Source organism: Microcebus murinus, chromosome 18 (genome assembly GCF_040939455.1).
Source record: "Microcebus murinus isolate Inina chromosome 18, M.murinus_Inina_mat1.0, whole genome shotgun sequence".
Taxonomy (NCBI): Eukaryota; Metazoa; Chordata; class Mammalia; order Primates; family Cheirogaleidae; genus Microcebus; species Microcebus murinus.
Window position 1 is genome coordinate 58,354,444 of NC_134121.1, and position 21,708 is coordinate 58,376,151.

The following is a 21,708-nucleotide window of genomic DNA, read 5'->3' on the forward strand; positions in this document are numbered from 1 at the left end:
AAGCAATGCACGGGCCTTCTCCGTAGTCATACCACCACCTCCACCTTCCCGTGTCCCTCTCCATGTTTCACCTTTCTTCCTTGTCCCACCCACTTCCTTCCAGATTGTCTCTGTCTGCTTTAGGACCATTTTCTCAGCGTGCCCTGAGAAACTCTTACCTATAGAAGTCCTTTTTGGCCTTAAAACTTCCCTCTAAGAGCTCTGGCAGAGAGTAACCTGCCCTCCTACAAATGCTGCCTGAGCCCTGTGCTCCCTAACCGCCTGCCTTCAGGACTGGAGACACACCCCTGTGGTTGCTCATCCCTTCTGATGACTGGGCTCACCACGCAACCTGGTCAGTGGGTCACCTCTGGTCTGGAAGCTCCCTGAGGGCAGGACACAGGATTTTCTCTGACTGCTCCCAGGCCCCGGGGCATGCTGGGCGTAGAGAGCATGGCCTGGATGTTGGTGATGGGGCACATTCCGGTGGTTTCCCATTCTGTTGTATACAACCCAGTGTTCTTGTGCTCGGTAATACTTCCTTCCTCTTTAAGCAGAACGCTGGCTGCATTTATCAACAGCACCTCATCCTTGGCACAAAGACCGATCAGTGTGGCTTGGGCTCTTGGGGCTGAGGAAATAGCACTTGTATGTCATTCGCCTTGAAGGTGCCTTGTTTCTGAAGGAGAAGGGGCCCTCTCCTGCAAAACGACTGGGGACTTTATTTTAAACAAACTCTTCTCTTCCAGGACTTGTTTCTCTCTCTCTCTCTCTCTCTCTCTCTCTCTCTCTCTCTCTCTCTCTCTCTCTTTTTCACCTTACCCTGGCTTCCTGTTCCTGAAAATGTCTGAAGCCTCAAGCGTTATCTCATCAGAAACTCCAGATCTCTTTTAACATTTCTCTTCTTTCTGCTGAGTCCTAGTCCATTTAACTTTCCTCTCTGACTCCGGGATTTAGAGATGAGCGAGAGAAAAATAGGTTCCTCGTGATCGCCCCACAGCCTGGGCAGGCGGACAGAAGTTACTCACCTGCACCTGGTCCTCTACTTCTGGGCGCCACGCATGTGGCTTCTGCCGCCCCCTTCAAGCTAGGAAAGGCCACGTGATTCTTCTGCACAGTGAACACTGAACAAAGTTTATATCACAGTCATGAGTCACTTAAGGATGGGGACATGTTCTGAGAAATGTGTCATTAGGTGATTCTGTCATCGTGGGAACATCAGAGTGTACTTACGCAAACCTAGCTGGTGGCTGGTGCAGCCTCCCACACGCCTAGGCTATACGCTGCAGCCTCATGCTCCCGGGCTACAAACCCGTGCCCGTGTCACTGCCCTGAATCCTGTAGGCAACTGTAACACAATGGTGAGTATTTGTGTATATAAACATAGAAAAGGAACAGTAAAAATACGGTATTATAATCTTATGGGATCACCCTCATATAGGTCTATCATTCCCTGAAAAGTCCTCTTGCGGCGTGTGACTGTGCTTCCAGGTTACAGCATTTAATTGCTGATGCTCAACTGTCCAGCCCTCTCATTGTCTGCAGGAGTGATCCTCATGATACAAAGGGCCAGACAGGAAATATTCTCGGCTTTGTGGTTTGTATTGCAACTACCCAACTCTGCTGTAGCACAAAGACAGTCATAGACGACACATAAATAAGTATAGCTGTGTTCCAATTAAACTTTTTTGGGGGGACTTTCTACAGGCATCAATAAAACTATTTACAAAAACAGGCGGGAGCCTGAGGGCTATAGTGTGCCAACTTAGAGCTACGAGAGGGTGAAAGTGTCCATAGTCTGGATCATTATGTCATTATGTCACTGCCCAGAGGGTAGTTTTTCCTGAGTCGCACCAGCAACCTTTATATGGGTGAGAAGTAAGACAATAGGATTGTATGTTACCTCAGTGTAGCTTAGCCCAACCTGACGGATTTGACGACTCTCTGGGCCAACTTGACAGCATGTGCTGGGTGTGGATAAAGGACAAAGGATATCACGGATAAAGGAAATGAGCCTGACCCCCATCCCCCACTGTCTGGAGCATGCCTGTTGCAACCCTCATCTGCACGTCTTCAAAGCCTCTCCAACCTCATCTCCCAACAGATGCCCCATGGGCCTTGCTGTGAACTTGCTTTGGTTTGCTGCTCCTTCTTCCAAAAATTCCCTTTCTTCTCCTTTCTGTCTACCCTGATCCTTCCCCACTTGTTTTCCCTGCCCTAATGAGCCTTCTGGACCATTTCCTATGACCTAGGATTGCTAGTTGGTGAGGGACTCCATTGAGCTCCCCAGCAGAGTTAAGTGGGGAGCGGACTGAGTCACTTACACAATACAGTCAATCTGTCACACCCACAGTGCATTGTTCCGGAAAACATACCTATAGGATCAAATGACAAAGAAAAGCAAGGGAATGATTGATGGAAATTTGAGGAGGATCTGCATCTGGGAAGAGGCATTAAAGCAGCTTCTAAGGTACCGGTCTTTACTTTTTCAATTCTATGTTGGGTACATGGGTGTTTGCTTATGATTCTTTCAATTGTGCCTATAGTTTTGGTGTGTATTTCCCAAATTAAAAAATAAGGCGAGTCAGGTAGGAAGACTGCCTCATACCTTGAAGTTGGTGGCTGCCAAACCAACAGGCCTCCCGTGTTTCGGGCACAAGGTGCAAAGCTAGAGTGGCCGGCTCCAGGTCTGTAAATACCTGTCCCACGCAGAGAGAGTTGGGAGCCTTGAGTCCGAGCAGATAACCAGGACCCCTGAGAAGGAGAACCCTCCTTAGAAGACTTTTACTCTGCCTTCTCTGTGTCCCTCCCTTGGCAAAGAGGCAACCTCCTGTCTCTGGCCAAGTGTCCCTTTGAAAGGATTGCCAGGGACTCACCTACCATAAGACACACCTAGCAACACGAGGCAGGGCCACCTTATCACTGGGCTGGCAGGTACAGAACAGAGCGTACTTACTGGTCAGAGTATTGCTTTTGGAAAATGCCATTAACTGTGCTGGGAGTGGTGCGGCCTTTGTCCCGTGTGGGACATGTGACATTTGGTGAAAAATGTAATCTGGTATAAACCAGCAATGAATTCATCACTAGGGGATTGGCTTTGACCTTCCTGCTGCTTCCAACAACACAGATAAGCTTTTGTGTCTTTTCAGTACCATTGAGGGTGAGCTAAGGGGGCTTGTGGTGGGGGGCAGGATGGGGTGGGCAGGGCCTGAAAGTAGAACATGATATTTAAGACAGCCAGCCCTGGAAGCAGACACCAGGTGCCTGGGCTCAGACCTCAGCAGCCCCCTGAGCTAGCTGCTTGACCTTGGGCAATTCACTCACCACTCTCACTGCCTGGCTTTGCTCATTTGTTGACTGGGGCTATGCATAGTCCTGCCTCATTGGGTGTTTGTATTATGTAATTTAAGTAAGAATTTAGCTCAGAGTTGGATTCTTAGTATGGCCTCGAAAGACAGGGCTGTTACCATCACCTGGGGGGACTGGGCTTTGCCTGGAGTAGAGGAAACCCCTCTGCACTAAGCCTCCTTCCCCTTTGATATAAGAGATAACAACAACAACAAAAATAATGCTTTAAAAGTGGCAAAGTCTACTTAACCAACCATATAGTTTAAAGAGCATAAATTTGCAATGAAAAATAGCAGCAAAAAATGGGTCCTGTTAAATAAAGAGTAGCTATAGCTTTAGAAGTCCACAAAAGGGGAAGGAAGCCATCCCTCCACCTCCTGGACCTGAGCCTTCAGGGGGGAGCGCACAGGTCCAGCCTATCCCGGCTGGCCAAGGCCTTGGTGCTGCTTGTTTGCAGTTTGTCTGCACCATCCTCTCCCATTCTCCCTCTTCCTTCTCGAAATATATTCCTGCCTCTCCTGGCTACCTTGTCCTTTTGTCCTGGCATCTTTAAGCAACAGTAGGGAAACAAGAAATAAAAATTAGAGGAAGGAAAGAAAGGAAGGGAGGGAGGAAGGAAATGAGGTTTTGAATCAACAAAACCTGGATCTAATCCCAGTGCTACTACAAATCATGGGGAGTGGGGAGGGTGTTGGCTGACCTTGAGTAGGTTCCAGCACTCTGTGAGCCTCAGGCCTATTGGGAATTCCCAGAGCCTTCAAGTTCCCTCTCTCAGCTTTCTTGGGTCTGTTTGTTTAGGGGAGTAAAAGGTAGAAAGGAGGCCAGGGGTGGGTCGGTGGCTTATGCCTATAATCCTAGCACTCTGGGAGGCTGAGGCAGGTAGATCACTTGAGGTCAGAAGACCAGCTCTGAGCAAGAGCAAGACCCCCGTCTCTACTAAAAAAAATAGAAATTATCTGGACAACTAAAAAAAAAAATATATATATATATATATATATATATACACACACATACACACAATTAGCCGGGCATGGTGGCGCATGCCTATAGTCCCAGCTACTCTGGAGGCTGAGGCTGGAGGATTGCTTGAGCCCAGGAGTTTGAGATTGCTGTGAGCTAGGCTGACGCCACGGCACTCTAGCTCAGGCAACAGAGCAACAGAGCCAGACTCTGTCTCAAAAAAAAAGGTAGAAAGGAGGAAGAAGGCAATAAGAATCAAACGCACTGTGGAAACGGGGTTTGGGAAGGCCAGTTCTCCACCACTCCCCATTTCCTCCCAGGACAGCTGGTGCACTTCTTTCCCCATTGGGGACTCACTCATTTCAAGCATCGCCAGTGGAAATCTCTGAGCCCTTTGACAGCTCTTGCTTGGAACGGGGCCCCTTGTCAGTTTCACTGAGGTGACAACTTAAGCATTAAGGGAGGCAGTAGGGTGTAGCAGTTAACCACTGCCTCACTCCACCACTTACTACCCTGTGATCTCGGGGAAACTCCTCCCCTCCTCTGTCCTTTAGCTGCCGCACCTGTGAAATGGGAGTCTGGATTGTAGGGAGAATTAAAATGAGTTCATGGACATCAAACTCTTGGGGGCCTGGCTCACAGGAAGTGCTTGGTAAGTGGCAGCTGTTTCTTATGGTCCAGCTAGTGGGTGCTTGTTTCAGGGCTGACCCAATGACTTGCGCTCACAACACCCTTGTTATCTGGGCACCGAGGAAATGCTGGCTAAGATTGTTTCTCTTCTCAGTTGCTGCATCGCTGCTTGTTCTGTAGCCGAGACCACTGATGCAACAAGGATTTGGTTCTTTCCAAGGCTGTGGTGTTTTATTTGTTATTAGTGGCCATGTTTTTATTGCACTATTTCACCTGCCATACATTGTCCTCTCCGATTAAAATAATAACACCTTCAGTTAATAATACCTTGCACTTAGGAAGCTGCTTTCATCCCAACAGCTCAAAGCCCTCTACAAACATGACCTCATTCATCCCCCTGTGCTCTCGGGAGGGGGGCACTCCCAGGTTTCCAGCCATTCATCTCCAACTAGATTCTCAGAAGCCAACGTATTGATCAAGCACTTCCACCTCTCAGGACCACAAATCACAGGATCTGTTGCCTTCCCTCCTGTTCCCAGAGTGACCTTACACCTACAGAAGATAACCAGAATCCTGTCCTTCTGGCCTGGGGGCCTGGCCCTCCATGCTTCATTCAGGTGACCACAGCTGTGCCCTAAAAACAGCAAACTTTAAAAAAACCTTCTGGATAAACTGCCTTGATATCTAGGAAATAACAGGTTTGGCAATTTGGGACCCTTGTCTTCCTTGAGAACTTCTTGATTAAGACCTAGGGGGTCATGGGGGATGTCCTACTGCAGCCAGAAATGTCTCTGCCCAGAGTAGACCCTACTACTCATGGCCCTGGCATGTTTGACACCTGTATGTACTTGTGAAAACCTGGCGCTCCACAATGACAGTACTTCCTTGTTCTGGGGCTGCTTGTGGCCCCAGCTCCCCGGCAATGTAAGCCGCGGGCTGCTCACTTTTGTTTTCACCATGCAATTACTGGAAGGGAAGGGTTGCATGCTGTACTTCACTCTCTGGTCACACTCTGGGAGTCAGCCCAGGCACAGGAAAAAGCTGACTCCTACCCCTTCAAAATAAACAAATAAGCAAACAAAAAGACTAACCAAGTGGAATTAACTCATCATAGTGCCTAAGGCTGTTTTTCATCAGTACATAAGCATTAGTTGTAACCTTTCCCTTATTTATACACTTAAAAATATAGAGAGACAAGTTTTCTTAGATGATGAGTTAAATCCACTTTAGGCAAAGTCAAAACCATGGCTTGCTTTCTTATTATTAGCCTCTTTCTGTTCTGAAGACCCTTAACTAGTTAAAATGTATTCACTAATTAGTAGCTCACATAAAAAAAAAAAAAACTTATTATGTTTTCTGGAAACAGAAACTCTAACAGTGAATCCCTGACAATATTTACCTTCCTAACCTCTTCTGCCCCTTCCCTAATCTGCTGAGACTCCTAGTTCTTTCTTACCCCCACAATTCCTAAACACAGCCCGGAAGCTCAAATGCTAATCCAGAAGGTAGAAGCTCAGCACTTATGAATGATTTTAAAGGGCTATTGTTGAGAGCTAGTATTGTAACAGAGTAGTTGTCCTCCTCCCATAGATATGGGAAAGAAATATGGAGAGTGGGGAATATGTAACAGAGAGAATGGCCTGAGAAAATGGCAAAAAATATTTTCTGTTTTTTAAAAACATCCTCCTCTCCTTTTTGAGAACTAAAACCTACATCCCTGCCTCAGACCAGTGGTTGGGAGGGACAGGGTAAGTCTTTTGTTATTTGTGCTAAAGTAGATGGCTCAGCCGAGGACCTGGTAAAGGGAGAGCTTGGGTAGAGGAGCAGAGATGGGAGATCAGAATCAACTGTAGTTGAATAGTAACTGCCTGAAGCTGAGAACCCATCCTTTAAAAGCTCTGCATTTCTGCTTATTATTGGGACGATGGCATTTCAAACAGGAGTCTCCATCCTCCTCCTTTGCCAGCAAAGTAATACAACTTCTCTTTCCTCCTCCTCAAATCACTTGCTCTTTCTTCTTCTTTCTTTTTATTTCAGCATATTATGGGGGTACAAATTTTAAGGTTGCGTAAAATGCCCTTACCCCCCCACACACAAGTCTGAGCTTCAAGCGTGACCATCCCCCAGACGGTGGATATCTCACTCATTATGTGTGTATATACCCGCCCCTCCTCCCCCCTCCCACCTGCCCAATACCCAATAAATGTAATTCCTATGTGTCCACTTAGGTGCTGATCAGTTAATACCAATTTGCTGGTAGTATATGTTGTTCTCTTTCTTCTGATGCAGCCTCGAGGACCAAGTGGCCAAGCATTCACTAACAGTCCCATCTACTTGGGAGACTGAGGCAGGAGGATCCCTTGAGCTCAGGAGTTGGTGGCTGTAGTGAGCTATGATCATGCTGCTAGACTCCGGCTTGACCCTGTCTGGGGGGAAAAAATAAACTCGTCTTGGGATATTAGTCACTAAGAAAGTCTCACTTTTTTCTTTGTACATTAATATTGGCTCACATCTCCAGAGAGCAAAGTCTTTGGTTTAAAACCTGGAAAATACTGATCGATCCTTGTGGGTGTGTAGTGATTAGAAGGTGGCAGGGAGGAGGTTCTTGGGGTGCAGGTAATGTTCTTTTAATTGATCCGGGGGCTGTCCACTTTGTGAAAAGTCAGCGAGCGGTACCTGTGACATCCGCACTTTCCTTATGTGTGTTATATTTCAATAAAAGAGTTCAAAAAATGGGACTACTTGAAAGTTATTTAAAAAATTAAATGCCTTTGAGACATGAGCAGCTGCAAAGGCTCTGTTTTCTATTTTGATCATTCTGTTTCTCGAGATGACCACATCTTTCAGAGGAAGTGAGTCAAAGCCACTCTGTCTCGCTTTTCCAGCTGAGCATGTTCAGTTTGAATGAAGTAATGAATGAACTTGGCCGCACCACCCCCAAGCCTACAACAGCAAACAGAGGACCTCGGCCAATCAGCAGGCACTCAAGGTTTTCAAGTTGAGTTCAAACAGGACCCTGGGAGGCCAATCAGCGCGCGAGGCCCCGCCCCGAACTCCCCGCCGCGGCCAACCACGAGGCCGGATGAGCCAAAACACAGCGGCCGACCAATGCCCGGGAGCCCCACGGCGCCGAGCTCCGCCAATGGGCGCGGCCGGGCCGAAAGAGAAACAGTGCGGCCCGGCAGGCCGCAGGGTTCGAATAGAACGTCCGTCCGGGAGCCGGGCGCTGGCGGAGCGGCGCGCCGGCCAATCAGCGGCGGCGACTCGCGGCCCCCGAACGTTGGGACAGCGGCCCCGCCCCGCGCTGTTGTTTGTGGTGTCGGCCGGCCGCGGGCGCCGGACCACAACATTCGCCGGCGGCGGCCGAGCGGCGGAGCGGCGGCCGAGCGCGAGCCCCGGGCGGCCGGCCCCCGCGCCCGCCGAGCGCCGCGTCGCGCCATGTCGGTGAACACGGACGAGCTGCGGCACCAGGTCATGATCAACCAGTTCGTGCTGACCGCGGGCTGCGCGGCCGACCAGGCGAAGCAGCTGCTGCAGGCGGCCCACTGGCAGTTCGAGGTGCGTGCGGGCCACCCCGACGGATGCGCCCGCCCCGGCGGGGACTGCGGGCCGGGGGCCGGGGCTGGGCCGCGGCGGGCGGGGAGCTCCGTTCGCGTCGGCCGGTCAGGCGGTCCGCGTCCGCGAGGTGTCGCGTGGGGCCGGGGCCGGCACGCCGGCACGTGGGGCCCGGCGGCCGGGGCCGGGGACCGGGCGCGGAGTCGGGGTGCAGCGCGGCGGGGAGGCCCGGCCGGCGGGTCTGCTGCCTTCCGCCGGGCCCGGGCCGCGCTCACCGCCGCTCCTCCGCCGCGTTTGTCCGCAGACCGCCCTGAGCACGTTTTTCCAGGAGACCAACATTCCCAACAGTCACCACCACCACCAGATGGTAAGTGCCGTCGGAGGGGCGGGGGCCGGAGCAGGGCCGGCGGGCGCGGGGCCGCGCGGGGGCCGCTGTCAGCCCCGCGGTGACAGCCATGTTGCCGGGGAGCGCCGCGCCGCGAATGTAAACAAAGAGCCAAAATGTCTTCCAGGAAAGAGCGGCTCCCAGGCCGGCGCTGGCTCCTCCAACTTTGTGGCCCGCCTCCCGGGCTGCTGCCTCTTGGCCCGAGGCCTTGCGCCTGGCTCCGTTCCCAGGGGGAAGGGGCACCAAAGTTGGGGGGGTGGCAGGGAGGGGGAGACGGCCAGAGGACAAGCCAGGGACTCGGGGGGCTGGGAGACCCTAGTGGCTGGGGAAGGAGAGGGGGCTCGGATGATAACCAGGCAACTGGGGAGCCTCATTGAAGGGCCGGTGGCCAAGGAGTTGGGGTGTTTGTGTTTGTGGGAGCTCCCCTTGCTGTTGAGTGGCAGCCCCCTCCCCCCTCTGCGCGCGCGCACACACACACACACACACACACCCACCCACCCACCCCCCAGCGCTACAGGGAACAGGAAAGGCATAAATCCACTGTGGCTCAGGAAGCTGGGCTCTACCCACAAAGGTATGTTCGCCCTTCTAAAGCCCAAGGGGACTGGGAAGCCCCGAGAAAAAACATACACCAAGCATTGAGGACACATGGATTTTGACCCAAGATAACGCCAAGAATTTGCATTGAATCTCAGTATGTTTGGATACATACAGCCTCAGATCAAGATTTGCTTTCTTCTCCTTTCCAGCCTATCCCCAGGCCCAAGCCTTTGCCCTCCTGGCCGTGATGTACCCTGCTTTCTTGAGGCCCAGTACATCCCTTCTTCACCCCACCCCCCTAGTTACCTATTAGCCCGCTGGGGAGGAGGGCCTGGGCTCAGTGATAGGGACTGTAAAACATTATTCCCCAGATCTGTTGTGGCTTCTCGAGTACATTTTTGGCATTTTTAACACTTGGTGTCCTTGCCCATGGCTCCCTCCAGAGCAGAGGCTGCAAATGGTTCCCCTGTTGTGTCTTGTCCTTGGCTCCCTGTTTTCATTTAGTCACAAAGGACAAGTAGAGAAGGGTCTGTCTTGACCTTTTTAACTAGCTTGTCTCTTGTAGTGGTTCATGCTGGTTATAAATCAAATAAAAATGGCATTTGGAGTGTGATGGAAGGACGGTGCTGGCCACAGGGCTCCTAGTAAACCCAGAAGGGGTTTGTCTCCAGAGACACCCACCCTGCATCCACATGGGAAATCTCCAGCTCCCGCCTTGAGTTTTGCTCCTGCCAGCTGTGGCTGTTCCAACAGCCATTCTGGGGGTTGGGCACAGGGAGGCTCCCTGGGAAGAGCTGGTACTGGCATCCTGTCTAGTTCCTGTTGCCCCTTGTCTGCAAATCCCAGGGGGATTGCTTCCCCTTTGGAAGCTTCCCTCAAGGGAGGTGGCAGGTTTTGTAACATTATAATCAGTGTATCCATCAGTGCACAAGTGTTGAGCACTTTATCAGCACAGTGGAAAACACCATAAGGAAAATGTTAAAAACACCAGAGACCAGTAATAGCAAAATGGCAATGGCAGAAGTGACCCCAAGGCCTGAGTTACTGATAGATGATTGTCCTGATAAATGATTGATTACTGTAGATCCCCACAGTTGGAGGAAGCTTCCCAGATAAGGAAGGTTCCTAGTTGATTTGGAGAGGCCCAGAAGTGGAGAAAGGCACTCCAGGAAGCAGGAGGGCACTGGCAGGTGGCAGTGGACACTGAGTTCACTCGAGAGCTGGAGGAGGGGGCTTTAGAACTCTGGTCCAAACCCCTGATTTTATGAAAGCAGCGAGAAGCTCCAGAGGTTCGGGAACTTGGCCCGGCTCACGCTGGCAGGCCGGCCCAGGCCTGTTAGCCATGAAGGCTGTTCTCTGGTGGCTGTTGGAGGAGACAAGCCTGGCTGACCTGGGGAGATCTGGGGAAGTTGGTCACGATGCTGTGAGGCAATTGGCCCCCACCCCCCATTCATTGTTTCCTGCTGCCGAGAAGTCAGCCCTGGGGGGGTGGGGCAGAGAATAGCAAAGGGAGGAGGGAAAAGGTCTGGGTGGGGCCAGGCCCTTAGGAAGGCTGGTCAGAGCTCCATAGGGGCTGACGTGGTATGGGCCTGAGTGAACAGGGCTGGCTGCTGTCCCCCTCCCAGGTGTGTACCCCCTTGCTTCTGGCTTGGGTTTAACTGCAGAACTGTGAAAGCTCCCTCCTCTACGGAGAAGAGTGTTTGCTCCCCCCACTTCTCTGCCTGGGGGAGGGGCCGGTGTTGCTAAAATTAGGAGACATTCAAAGAACTCCCATGGCTTCCTGGGAAAGGAAAAAGCAGCTTTGAGGTCCGAACCAGCTTTGTGTAGGTCTCGTGCTCTGTGTGCCTCTTGCCCCCGCCCCCAGTGAGGGGCTCCCGAAGGTAGTGGCAAAAGACTGAAGATACGGGAGTCCCAGGAAGAGGGCTGAAGGGCTAGACAGAACTGAGAAGCTGCCCGCCTCTGGCCAAGGGCATGGGGCCTAAGCTGCAGATGTGTGAAACAGAAATCCTTGGGCTCTGTCCTCAGGAAGCCCAGAGCGAACTGTGCTTGACTTCGTAAATGCCACCTAGTGTGGCCTGCACACCTGGAAGCCTGGGAATTTATCTTCTCAACTTGCACTGCTAGGGGTGCATTTTTGGGCAAGTGACTTGACTTCTGGGCCTCAGTTTCCTCATTTGTAATCTGGAGAGAATACCTGCAACCACCAAGCATCGCTGTGAGAAGTAAGAGAGAGGCAAAGGCTGCAGGGCCTGGTGGCCCTAGTCACGTGGAGTGAGCCCACACACCGAGACAGTGTGGCTTTCCCATGGCTGGCACAGGAGGGGACCTTCAATTTGGCTGCTCTCCCTTGAGCGACAACCTGGGAACATGTGAGGGCGATTGTGGCGGGAGGGCTGAGCATGCCATCCTGCCCTGCTCCCTGTGCTCTCTCTCCAATCTGACACCTGAGCTTCGGGTTGGAATTAGCCGTTGACTCTGGGTACTCCTTGGGGTCATTACCAGGCATCATCAAATGCTCTTGGTTTTGATAAAGTCATTGGGTTTTGTCCTTTTTATTTCCCTGGGCTCAGGAGGAGAGGGGTGCTTTTGTCTTGTTGGAGCTGCTTGTGGCCTGAAAAATGGGAGTAAGGGGGGTGCCGACCTGGGTGCAACCCGCCTGGAAGGCGCTGGGACCCTGGTGAGCGGCCCTGCCCACACCTGTGTTCTCTCCCAGCAGATGTGTACTCCCAGCAACACACCTGCCACGCCACCCAACTTCCCTGACGCGCTGGCCATGTTCTCCAAGCTTCGAGCGTCCGAGGGCCTGCAGAGCAGCAACAGCCCCATGACAGCCGGGGCCTGCTCCCCGCCTGCAAACTTCAGCCACTTCTGGGCCTCATCCCCCCCTGGCCACCAGGTGCCCTGGCTCCCACCCTCCTCCCCCACCACCTTCCACCGCCTCCACTGCCCACAGCCCACGTGGCCCCCCGGAGCGCAGCAGGGGGGCGCCCAGCAGAAAGCCATGGCGGCCGTGGATGGCCAGAGATGAGACTGGGTGCCGCTGGGCGCTGGGCTGGTGCTGGGGGCAGTCCAGGGTTGTGGAGACACAGGAGGGCCAGGGAGGGGGGCTGGGGAGGGCGGGGGGTTTCCTGAAGATCGCACTGGAAGATTTTATAAAAGAATTTTTGTGGGTGGGGGGACAGTAAACTTCTTGGGCCACTTGGGTCCTTGAGTTTCTCTTCAGGCAAGGTTTTTCCTCTTTTTAATATATAACTATAATATATATGAATATATAAATATAACTAATGTATTTGAGAATGGAGCGTACCTGGGTGCTGGAGTCAGAGGAGAAAGGCCCAGACAACCCTTCTCTGGGGCCAGCACCGCTTCCCCCGCCCAGCCTTGCCCTGGTCTTGTGGGACAGGGGTGTGCTTCAGAGCTGGATGGAACGATCTTCTGTCAGCTGCCTCCTTTCAGAAGTCACACCTTCTGATATCGGCAAGCGGACCTCACTGCTCCAGGCCTGGGGGCAGCCCAATAGCAGCTGCAGAAGGGCCTGGGGCTTCAGGGGCTCCCCCCATAGCCAGCCCTGGGGTTCTGGGCCCAAGGGTCCTCCCCATCTCCTCCCCCTCACCCCTGATTGCTGGCTGTCACCCCTGTCTGCAGCTGGTTGTGCAGGGCTGATAGGGCACTGAAGAGCCGGCTTGGGTCAAAGGCCAGGCTCTGCCTACTGGGGACTTGACTGTCCCACAGGCACCCTGCCCCTCGGGCTGCACGTCCAAGGTCCCCGGGGAGATCCTGTGGGTTAGTTCCCACATCAGAATCCTGCCTCACCAGGGTGACATTTTAATTTAAAAACTTAAAAAGAGACTTTTCTAACTTCCCTGGTTTGTGGTGCTTTTATTTGCCTTAGTAGGAAAAGCCATCTCCTTGGGAGATGGGAAGAGGGACAATGAGTCTCTTGGCCATGCTGTGGTTGGGTGGGGTGCCATTGCCATTTGGCTGGTCCGGATGCTTTGTGATGTGGGGCATTCACACCAGGAGGTCTGATGGCACAGGCAGGATCCAGACTGGGGTGGGAGGATGGGGGTGGGGAGGGGCAGGGGCGAGTCCTGAGTTGGCTGCTATAACCCTCTTTCCTTCTGGGCCCCTATCCGTGTAGCCCCTGCCTGGACAGCCTTCAGGGCTCAGCCCTGGAAGCCGTCTCCATCTGCGGCGGGGAGAGCTGCCCTTTTCACCTGGTGGCCTGATGCTACCTGCCCCACTGCCTGGCACCTTCCAGCTGGTCCATGTCCGCTCCTGCCCTCAGCTCCCTCCAGGGCCATGTGTTTCTGTGGGCCTGTTGTGTGGCTATGTCCCAAAGGTCAACCAAAGCTGTCAGAGCCATGAGACAAGGTGGGTCCCCAAAGGGACTTGCTTCCACTTCCTCCTCCCTACAGCCCTCCAGGCATTAGAATGGGGCAGTGTTGGCAATTCCTGACCAGCACACCTTTCTCAGGTTGTCCTCTAGTGCAGGTGCTCAGGTAGGTGGGGGGCACCATCTCCTGCCCCTCATTCTCTGCAGGGGTCTGAGGGGGACCAAGTGCTGCCAGGACTGACCGGGATTGAGGGTTGGAGGTTGAGGCCCAAAGTGAAGTGAAACTTAAGCGGGCCCAGACCGGCAGCCACCCCATCCTGCTCTGGGCCTTCTCGTATCTTCTCACACTCGGTGGGTGGTGGGGCAGCCCCTCCTGCAGTGGGCCCAGCTGCTCTCTGCCTCCTCTGCATGTGACATGCCCATATACTTGGAAGCTGGGTTTGTCCTTTCAGTTTTGTTTCCTGGTTGGAAACCCCTGAAACTCCTCCCACCCTCACCCCTTCTTCTGCCCGCCTGTGCTTTCCAGGCTGCAAGGGGCAGCCCCTCAGCACGTGGATGGTCACGCTCCGACATCCCCAGAGGCTGCTGGGGCCTGGGTTAGGGTCTGCCCGAGTGCGGGGCCCAGCCTGGCAAGAGAGCCTGCTGGCCATGCCCAGGTGTGCTATGGTGGGGGTTGGCCTGGCTGGCTCTGGGAATGTCACTCTTGGCCCTTGTGGGCGTGGGGCAGGGTGAGGAGGGCTAGGCTGCCCCTCCCTGCCAAGCTGGTGGTGAATTTGGCTTCTAGGCCAGGGAAACTGAGCCGACCTTCTGACATTTCGCAGCCAGGGTGGGGCCTGAGCGAGAGAAACAGGAGCCGGCTGGGGTGGAGGAGGGGCCAGCCCTGGCTCTGCCTCCCGAGTGCAAGAGAGGGGTGCAGAGGGGCACGGGCACAGGGAGCCCACCCAGGACTCCACTGCCAAGCGACTCCTCCCCGTCCAGCCACGAGCATGACGTTGTTACCTAAAGAGTCACTGGCTCTCCGCAGATCAAGAGGGAGCCCCCGCCGCCCCACGGCACCCCCAGCCAGGCCCGCCCTCCTTTGCCCACGCCATGTCAGGGTGAGAAACCTGTTTCTGGGCTGTTTCCTGCCACTCTTTCCTCTTTACACCCCGAGCGGGCCTCTTGCCCTTGACAGCCCTTTCCCATGTCCGGGGGAGATGGGAACTGGAGGTGGGGGCAGCCCCATCTTTGATCTGGTACTTCCTTCTCTGGGTGGGAGCCTCTGGGCAGACAGAACCGCGTTGACTGCGGGCTCTATAGGCCTGGTAGGGGGCAGCTCTCCCACCTCAGGGGGGCCCTAGAATCCGGCTGAAGTCCAAGCCCAGGATATCAGGGGATTCCTCAGTCCTGGCTGCAGCAGTGGTGGGGCTTGTTCCTTGTTGTTGCTGCAGCAGCCTGAGCTCAGGCCTACCCATGCTCCTCTGTCCCCTCCCACCTTTAGCACGAAGGACTGGGTGGAGGAAGCAGGGAGTCCTTGCAGGTTAGGGGGCTAGTGTGGAGATGAGCACACAACTGAACAGTCCAAGGACGAGGTCACAGGCCTCTGGGCCAGTGCTGGTCCCACCTCTCAACCCCCCTGGCAAGACACTCTTGTGCTCTTATCTCCCTGGGGAGGAATGGCACGGAGAGAGTGATCATTAGCCATGGCACCCCCTGGCCCAAGCCCACTCGAGGCTGAGCAGTAGAGGGTGGCAAACAGTGCCCTCCCCAGCTGGCTGTAGGAATTTTCTTCCGGCTAACGACACTGCTTCTCTGGGACCCTGTGCCAGGAGTGGAGAGAGCAGCAGGCAGCTGTGACCCTCACTTCCAGGGAGCAGTGCGACACCCACAGCACAGGCCCCAGCCTGCCTAGAGGGCCTCAGCAAGCAGGGTGCCCTTCAGGCCAGGCCCCCAGGCCAGAAGGCAGGGCAGGAGCCAGGGAAGGCAGCAGCACCCCAGGTCTAGCCAAGATCAAGAGAGAGCTGCCGGGGTGAGAGCAGGCTCAGCCGGTACCGGGGGCCAGGCCCAGAGCCTGGGGTCTGCTTTGTGTTGCCCTCCCTGCCTAGGTGCAATGCCCAGCCAGTCTGAAGCCCCAGCACCCTCAGAGAATAGAGGTTATAGGTTTAATCCTCAGGCTACAGAGCAGACCCTCTCCAAGAGGTCTGCCTAGGGGACTGGGGGTGGTCTGGAGGCGCGTTGAGGGGCTGGCTGCCAGCCAGCAGTGGGCACCTCCCTCTCACTCCGTCTTCCTGAGCCAGGACTGTTAGAGAAACCTCGCCCAACCTGAACTTTTTCCTGAACATTTATTTATAGGTCTGATCGGTGAGCAGTGGTGGACCGCGGGCCCCGGGTGGGCTCCTCCATCCCCTCCCCTGGAGGCACGTCCATGTGCATCTGCAGCCCCTGGGGGCTGCCCCGCAGCTCTACCATCACCATGGGGCTGGGCGGGTGGACTAGAGTCTGCGAGAGATGCGCCTCAGAGGAGACGGGTCTGTCTTTCCTGTGACGTGTAGAAACTGCAAGACAGGAGGGGTTCAGGTTGCTCTGTCTCCACTCCCACATCCACCAGGGCCCCCAGCTTGCCCAAAGCCAGGGAAGGCGGGAGCAGCCCGTTAGCCTGGCTGAGATGGGGCATAAAGCTGAAGCGGGGAGCACTGTGCAAGCTCCTACGCAAACACTGAAAGCCCTTTATACCTTTGTGAATGAAAAATAAATACGTAAGCAAGCCCTTCTGCAGGGGCCAAGAGTCTGCCTCTTTGGTAATGTTCCCTCTGTTAACACGGGCACTAGGCGGCCCGTGCAGGTGCAGGGAGTTTCCCTAAGACTCTCATGCCCCTCTCTCCTGCTTCCATAACATTTTAAGTGCCCTTGGAGCAGACAGTGGGTGAGTAGGGGAAGGGAGATGAGTATCCCCCAGAAAACACGTCTGGGAGACAGTCCTGTGCTCACTGTCCACCCCTGAAACCCTCCATCCCAGCCCCTTAGTTACCAGCACTGACTCTGGGAGCAGAGGGCTTGGCTTTGAATTCCAGCTCTGCCACCTGCTAGCTGCGTGACCTAGGGCAATTATCTTAACCTCTCTGTGCTTCAGCTTTCTCAGCTGTAAGTAGGGCTAACAACGGTCCCTACCTCTTAGTGTTGGCGTACGGTTAAAATTGGTTCATGTGTGTGGTGCTGCTAATCTGCATGGCTGGTGAGGAGCCCACAATGGAAATAGGCGTCATCACCACCACTGCCACGTACGCTGTTTCTGCTTCCCCCTCCCTCAGTCACAGCCCCTCACTGAGTGCTGGGGTGGAAGGGATGCTGGAGAACATCTAGGTCACGGTCCCCAACCCCCGGACTGCGGGCCGGTACCAGTCCCTGTTAGGAACCGGGCCAGTCATACAGTGGGAGGTGAGCTGCCACGAGCAAGCAAAGCTTCCTCTGTATTTACAGCTGCTCCCCACCTCTGTATAAGCTCTGCCTCCTGTCACATCAGCGAGGGGTCTGGGGCACACGCTCCTTATGAGAATCTAATGCCTGATGATGTGAGATGGAGCTCAGGCGGGGATGCTAGCGCTGGGGAGCAAATATAGGTTATCATGAGCAGAGAGGTTTGACTGCACAATAAACGTAATGCACTTGAATCATCCTGAAACCATCCATCCTGCCCCCCAGTCCGTGGAAAAATTGTCTGCCGTGAAACCAGTCCCTGGTGCCAAAAAGGTTGGGGGCCACTGATCTAGGGTAATGTTGGGGCTGGGGTTGTTGTGGGGGCTCCAGGGGACCCCTGAACCTCCTGCAAGCATTTGCGAATTGGGTGCATAACTGTTTTAGAGGAGGATGGCTGGCAACTTTTATTAGATCCTCACGGAAGGGCCCTCACCCTAAGAAGCACTAACCCAGCAACCCCTTGATGACAGATGAGGAAACTGAGGTCTAGAGAGGGAGAGACTTGCTCAAAGTCACTTAGTAGCAATCCAGCCTCTGACTCCAGGACAGTGGCTCCTAGCAAGAACCCCAGGCCCTTGTGTGGCGGAGCCCTGGGGCCCTTAGCTCCCTCCCCTTCAGGCATGACTTAGCTCATGCCTGAAGGGGGTGGGTGTGAGGTGGGGATCAAGGACCCTAGGGACCTTCCAGACCTGGTCATGGCCCCATACCCACCAGCCACCATGCAGAGCCTGGGAGCACTAACTCCAGGAGACTCAGCACATGTGAGCAGGGGAAAGATGTGACCTTGGAGCCAGAGCCGTGGGTGGCAGACCCTGTTCCTGTTCTGTGAAATAGGGCAGCAACTGTATCTATCCCACAGACCCGGTGCATGTCAAGCACTCAGTCACTAGGGCTTTTCTCTCTTCCTCCTCCCATCCCATCCTTCAGCTCACAGGCCCTTCCTCTCTGCAGGGAAACAAAGGTATAAACCAGCACGGGCAGGAAAGGGGACCAGCGGGGCAAGGAGGAGAGGCCTGGGGCAGAGCCAAGGCCACCTGGAAGAACACTCCATCCAGAAAGGAAGCTACCTGGGTTGTTGGCGGCCAACATCTGAGCACTCTGAGGCCGAGAGGGCAGCTGGCTGCTGTCGATGAGGGACTGCTGCCTGTGGGACCGGGACTGCTTGGACTTGGGCTTTGACATCCCTGCGGCTGATGGGGGCAGTGGAGGAAAGGGTCAGTTCTGAGACACCAAGTCAGAGCTCTATGGGAACACATAGGGTGGGGAGAGGGCTGCAGGGCTGGGCACAGGCAGCCTCAGCTGTAGGGAGTCCCTTTTTGTCTGGATGTGTGGCTATGGTCCTTAGAAGCAATGCATCATTCATTCACATGTCCCCGCCCACCCACCCATCCAGCCGTCCGTCTGTCCATCCATCCATCCATCCATCCATCCATCCATCCATCCATCCAGTCACTCATGTGGTCTCTGTGCCAGGTGTGAGTTCTGACCCGGGGTTTCCAGTTCAGGAGGGGAGGTGACTACAAAGGAGCATTCGTGGCTGTAACGCACTGTGGGAAGTGAGAAACAGCACACTTTGGGGGAGGTCAACTGGAAGTGGGCATTCAGAGGACGGGAGATCACTAAGTGGCAGGGGGCTCAGGTGAGGGCATTGCACTGAGTCTTAAAGAAGGTGCGGGTGGGACGTGGCTGGGATGTGCCGTGGGCAGGGGCATCGGCAGGAAAGCCCAGTGGTGCTGCCCGAGGGTGGGGGCTGGCAAGAAAAGACAGGGCCACCACATCCTGGCCATTGGCTGTGGCTGGACAGTTGTCTTCCACCTGCAGACATTCACCTGGTGGCTTTGGGAGCGATCTGAATGTTTGGAGTCAGGGAAGTAGAGGAGGAAGGCACTCAGGGGTTGGCAGCCCAAAGAAGTGCCTGGCCTACCAAGAGATGAGTGTCCCTGTGGGACCCAAGCAAGGAGACTGAGGGGCCCTTGGGCCACCTGGACACTCACTGTCTTTGGTCAGAATGCCTGGCAGCCTTGTATCCATCCGTCCCTTGTAAATATGTCCGTCCAGGCCCAAGATATCCACCTCGTCGTGCTGCAGAGGCGGACATGCATCTGTTAGCACTGGGGCACGCGGAGCCTCCCGTTTGGCCCTGCCTCCACCAAGGCTGGGCGCAGGGTGCTGCTATCTCCTGACTTCGGGCACCAAATAGTGCTCAGAACCCTCCTGGGGGACTCAGGCAGCACGAGGGCAGAGAGACAAAGGGAAGGGAGGTGGAGACGGCATCATTCTGAGGGCCAGTGGCGGGAGGTAGTAGTGCTGGGTCGGGAGTAGCCAGGATGGATTCTTCCCCACACAGGATGAGAACCTGCAGCTTTAACTGGGTCTGAATTAGAAACTGCCTCAAGGCAGAGGGCTGGATGAGGCAACTTCTGGTGGTGTTTCCGGCATGACTTGGGAATCTGAGCCGTGTCAGGGCCTTCCTGTCTGGTGGCCCCCAGCAGGGCCCTACCTTCATGGCGATCTGGATCTCATCAGTGGGACACAGGCCCTGGGACAGGTGCTGCAGGCGGCTGCGGCGGTACGGGTAGGTGAGTGTATGGCTGCCCCCGCAGCGCCGGGGCACGGTGGAGTAGGTGTAGTCGGCCGTATCTGACACCCTGTGATGAAGACAGGGTGGAATCATCAGGAGCAGGCCACCAGGGACGTGACCTGGGACCTATCCATGGTGGGGCGGACCAGAGGGAAGTGGGCAGCTCTCTGCAGGGTTTGCACGAGTCAGCACAGAGCAGGGGGTCCCGGGACAGCGGGGTGGGTGAGGTCCAACCTCGAGGCTGGACCACCCTGAAGACCACACGTATTCACACACTCTCAATCACATGCTCGTACGCACGCAAACACACGCACACACTCATATGTGCATATACACAAATATGCTCTCATACACTCATGTTCACACACTAACACACATATACACTCACACATATTCACACCAACACACGCTCATATGCTCACACACTCAAATACTTACACTCATGCACATACATACACACACACACTCATATGGTCACACTCATACACATGCTCAGACTGACACACACACTTGCACATACACAAACACATACACTGACAACACACACGTTCACACATACACTGACACTCAACACATACTCACACACTCATATGCTCACACACACCGACACAACACATACACTCATGCTCACACGCACATACATAACATACTTATGCTCACACATACACACTGACACACACACAAACACACTCTCCCACGTGCTTCCTTTTCTCCCTGGGGCTTTTGCCAGCAGCAAGATGAGGCGTTTGTCCACGTGGCCATGGCTGGGCAGAAGCCACACACAGTCGGCACAGTCTGCGCCCCTCAGACCCTGGCCGCCTGGGCCCTCACCGTTTGTAGCAAGGAGAGCTGAGGCACTGGGCCTGCAGCAGCTCGCGGATCATCTGGCTGCTGGCCTTGACGGAGCCCCCGAAGTGGATCTGCACCTTCTCGATGTCCATCAGCATCTTAGAGTGCATGGTGCGCAGGCGCCCCACGCTCCGCTCCATCTGCGTCAGGTCGCCCCGAGGGAAGGAACTGCCCAGCTTCAAGCTACAGAGCAGCAGGGAGGCAGGATCAGCCCAGGATCAGACAGGACCTCGGAGCCGCTCTGTGCCTCGCCCTTGTGCAAGCCACTTCCTTTGGCCTCAGGCCCCTTTTTGTGCAGGGTCCTGTGTGAGCCAAGCCAGCCCTGAGTCCCGTGAAATGCCAGAGGTTTTCCTCCAGTGGAAAAGTACAGAGAGCCAAGTGGGCAAAGCCTCTGACCACTGGGGTGGAAGAGCCAACATCGGCCACTGGCCTCTCCTGTCCAGTCCCCAGCACCTGGCCCTGCATACCTGGAACCCCTAGGGCTCCAAGAGCAGTTTGAAGGTTTGAAGTCCTCTTTCCCATGAACCCCATCCTTAGGGGGTGAGGATGGCCTGTGCAACGCCCCACCCCCAGTAACCCTCAGGCTGAGCAATGCTGGCCCCTCTCCATCCCCTCCCCCTCCATCCCCTCCCCCCCCAGGCTGCTGAGTCAGCTGAAGGATGGGGAGGTGGTGGGAAGCAGAGGAGCTCTCAGCTGCTACCCTTGTTAACGTCCCACCATAACTCCCAACAGGTCTTTCTCCAACGCTCATCGGGAGAAAATCAGGGAGCTAGTTCAGAAATCAGTTTAGTGGCCCCCGCTGTCCCAGCCCCAAGGAGGAGGCCCTCTGCACAGTCCCCCAGAGCTGCTTTCTGTTGCACTCAGCCGTCTGTGCCCCAGCTTCCCGTTCCAAGGCACCGTCCCGGGACCCTGCTGCCCATACTTGCGGCTCTGCTGCCGGACCTGCTCCAGCTCAAACACCGTGTAGGGGCGCATGGATCGGTGTCCCGGCAGGCCTGGACCCACAGGTGTCAGGGGCATGATTCTGGAAAGGGGTGGGTCAGAGTGTGAGGAATCCCATCACCCAAGTCCACCTACCATCTACTCCTCCCC

At 54.9% G+C, this 21,708-nt stretch overlaps 2 protein-coding genes and 1 long non-coding RNA gene across 4 annotated transcripts in view; 2 read left to right on the forward strand and 1 right to left on the reverse strand.

The window, feature by feature from the left end:
* Positions 1-1,252: 1,252 nt before the first annotated feature.
* LOC142861977 (uncharacterized) lies at positions 1,253-7,592 on the forward strand. The gene is made up of 5 exons (XR_012913115.1): positions 1,253-1,340; positions 2,333-2,449; positions 4,842-4,939; positions 5,457-5,534; positions 7,207-7,592. It is a non-coding gene; the product is annotated as an uncharacterized LOC142861977 (long non-coding RNA).
* A 505-nt stretch (positions 7,593-8,097) lies between these two features.
* On the forward strand, positions 8,098-13,259 carry UBALD2 (UBA like domain containing 2). Of its 2 annotated transcripts, none has more exons than XM_012778879.2 (3): positions 8,098-8,475; positions 8,777-8,839; positions 12,111-13,259. In XM_012778879.2, the coding sequence occupies exons 1-3, from the start codon at positions 8,356-8,358 to the stop codon at positions 12,423-12,425; spliced, it is 498 nt and encodes a 165-aa protein (XP_012634333.2). In that variant the 5' UTR covers positions 8,098-8,355; the 3' UTR covers positions 12,426-13,259. The 2 variants fall into 2 exon arrangements, with proteins under 2 accessions (XP_012634333.2, XP_012634334.2); XM_012778880.2 differs by having other exon boundaries at positions 8,100-8,475; positions 12,114-13,259.
* Positions 13,260-16,037: 2,778 nt separating this feature from the next.
* Positions 16,038-21,708, reverse strand: part of QRICH2 (glutamine rich 2) — a 38,078-nt gene continuing 32,407 nt past the window's right edge. The window contains exons 16-21 of the mRNA XM_075993983.1: positions 21,539-21,640; positions 20,599-20,799; positions 19,687-19,834; positions 19,181-19,268; positions 18,254-18,376; positions 16,038-16,267 (exon numbers count right to left, since the gene is read on the reverse strand). Of these exons, the coding sequence (XP_075850098.1) occupies positions 16,059-16,267; positions 18,254-18,376; positions 19,181-19,268; positions 19,687-19,834; positions 20,599-20,799; positions 21,539-21,640 (871 nt within the window). The 3' untranslated portion in view covers positions 16,038-16,058. The remainder of the gene's footprint in view (positions 16,268-18,253; positions 18,377-19,180; positions 19,269-19,686; positions 19,835-20,598; positions 20,800-21,538; positions 21,641-21,708) is intronic.

Bases quoted from the DNA above. Each gene is read 5' to 3' on its own strand.
- UBALD2 (XM_012778879.2), top strand. From the start codon at position 8,356: ATGTCGGTGAACACGGACGAGCTGCGGCACCAGGTCATGATCAACCAG. The intron at 8,476-8,776 runs GTGCGTGCGGGC...GTTTGTCCGCAG, and splicing joins CGGCCCACTGGCAGTTCGAG to ACCGCCCTGAGCACGTTTTT. The intron at 8,840-12,110 runs GTAAGTGCCGTC...GTTCTCTCCCAG, and splicing joins GTCACCACCACCACCAGATG to CAGATGTGTACTCCCAGCAA.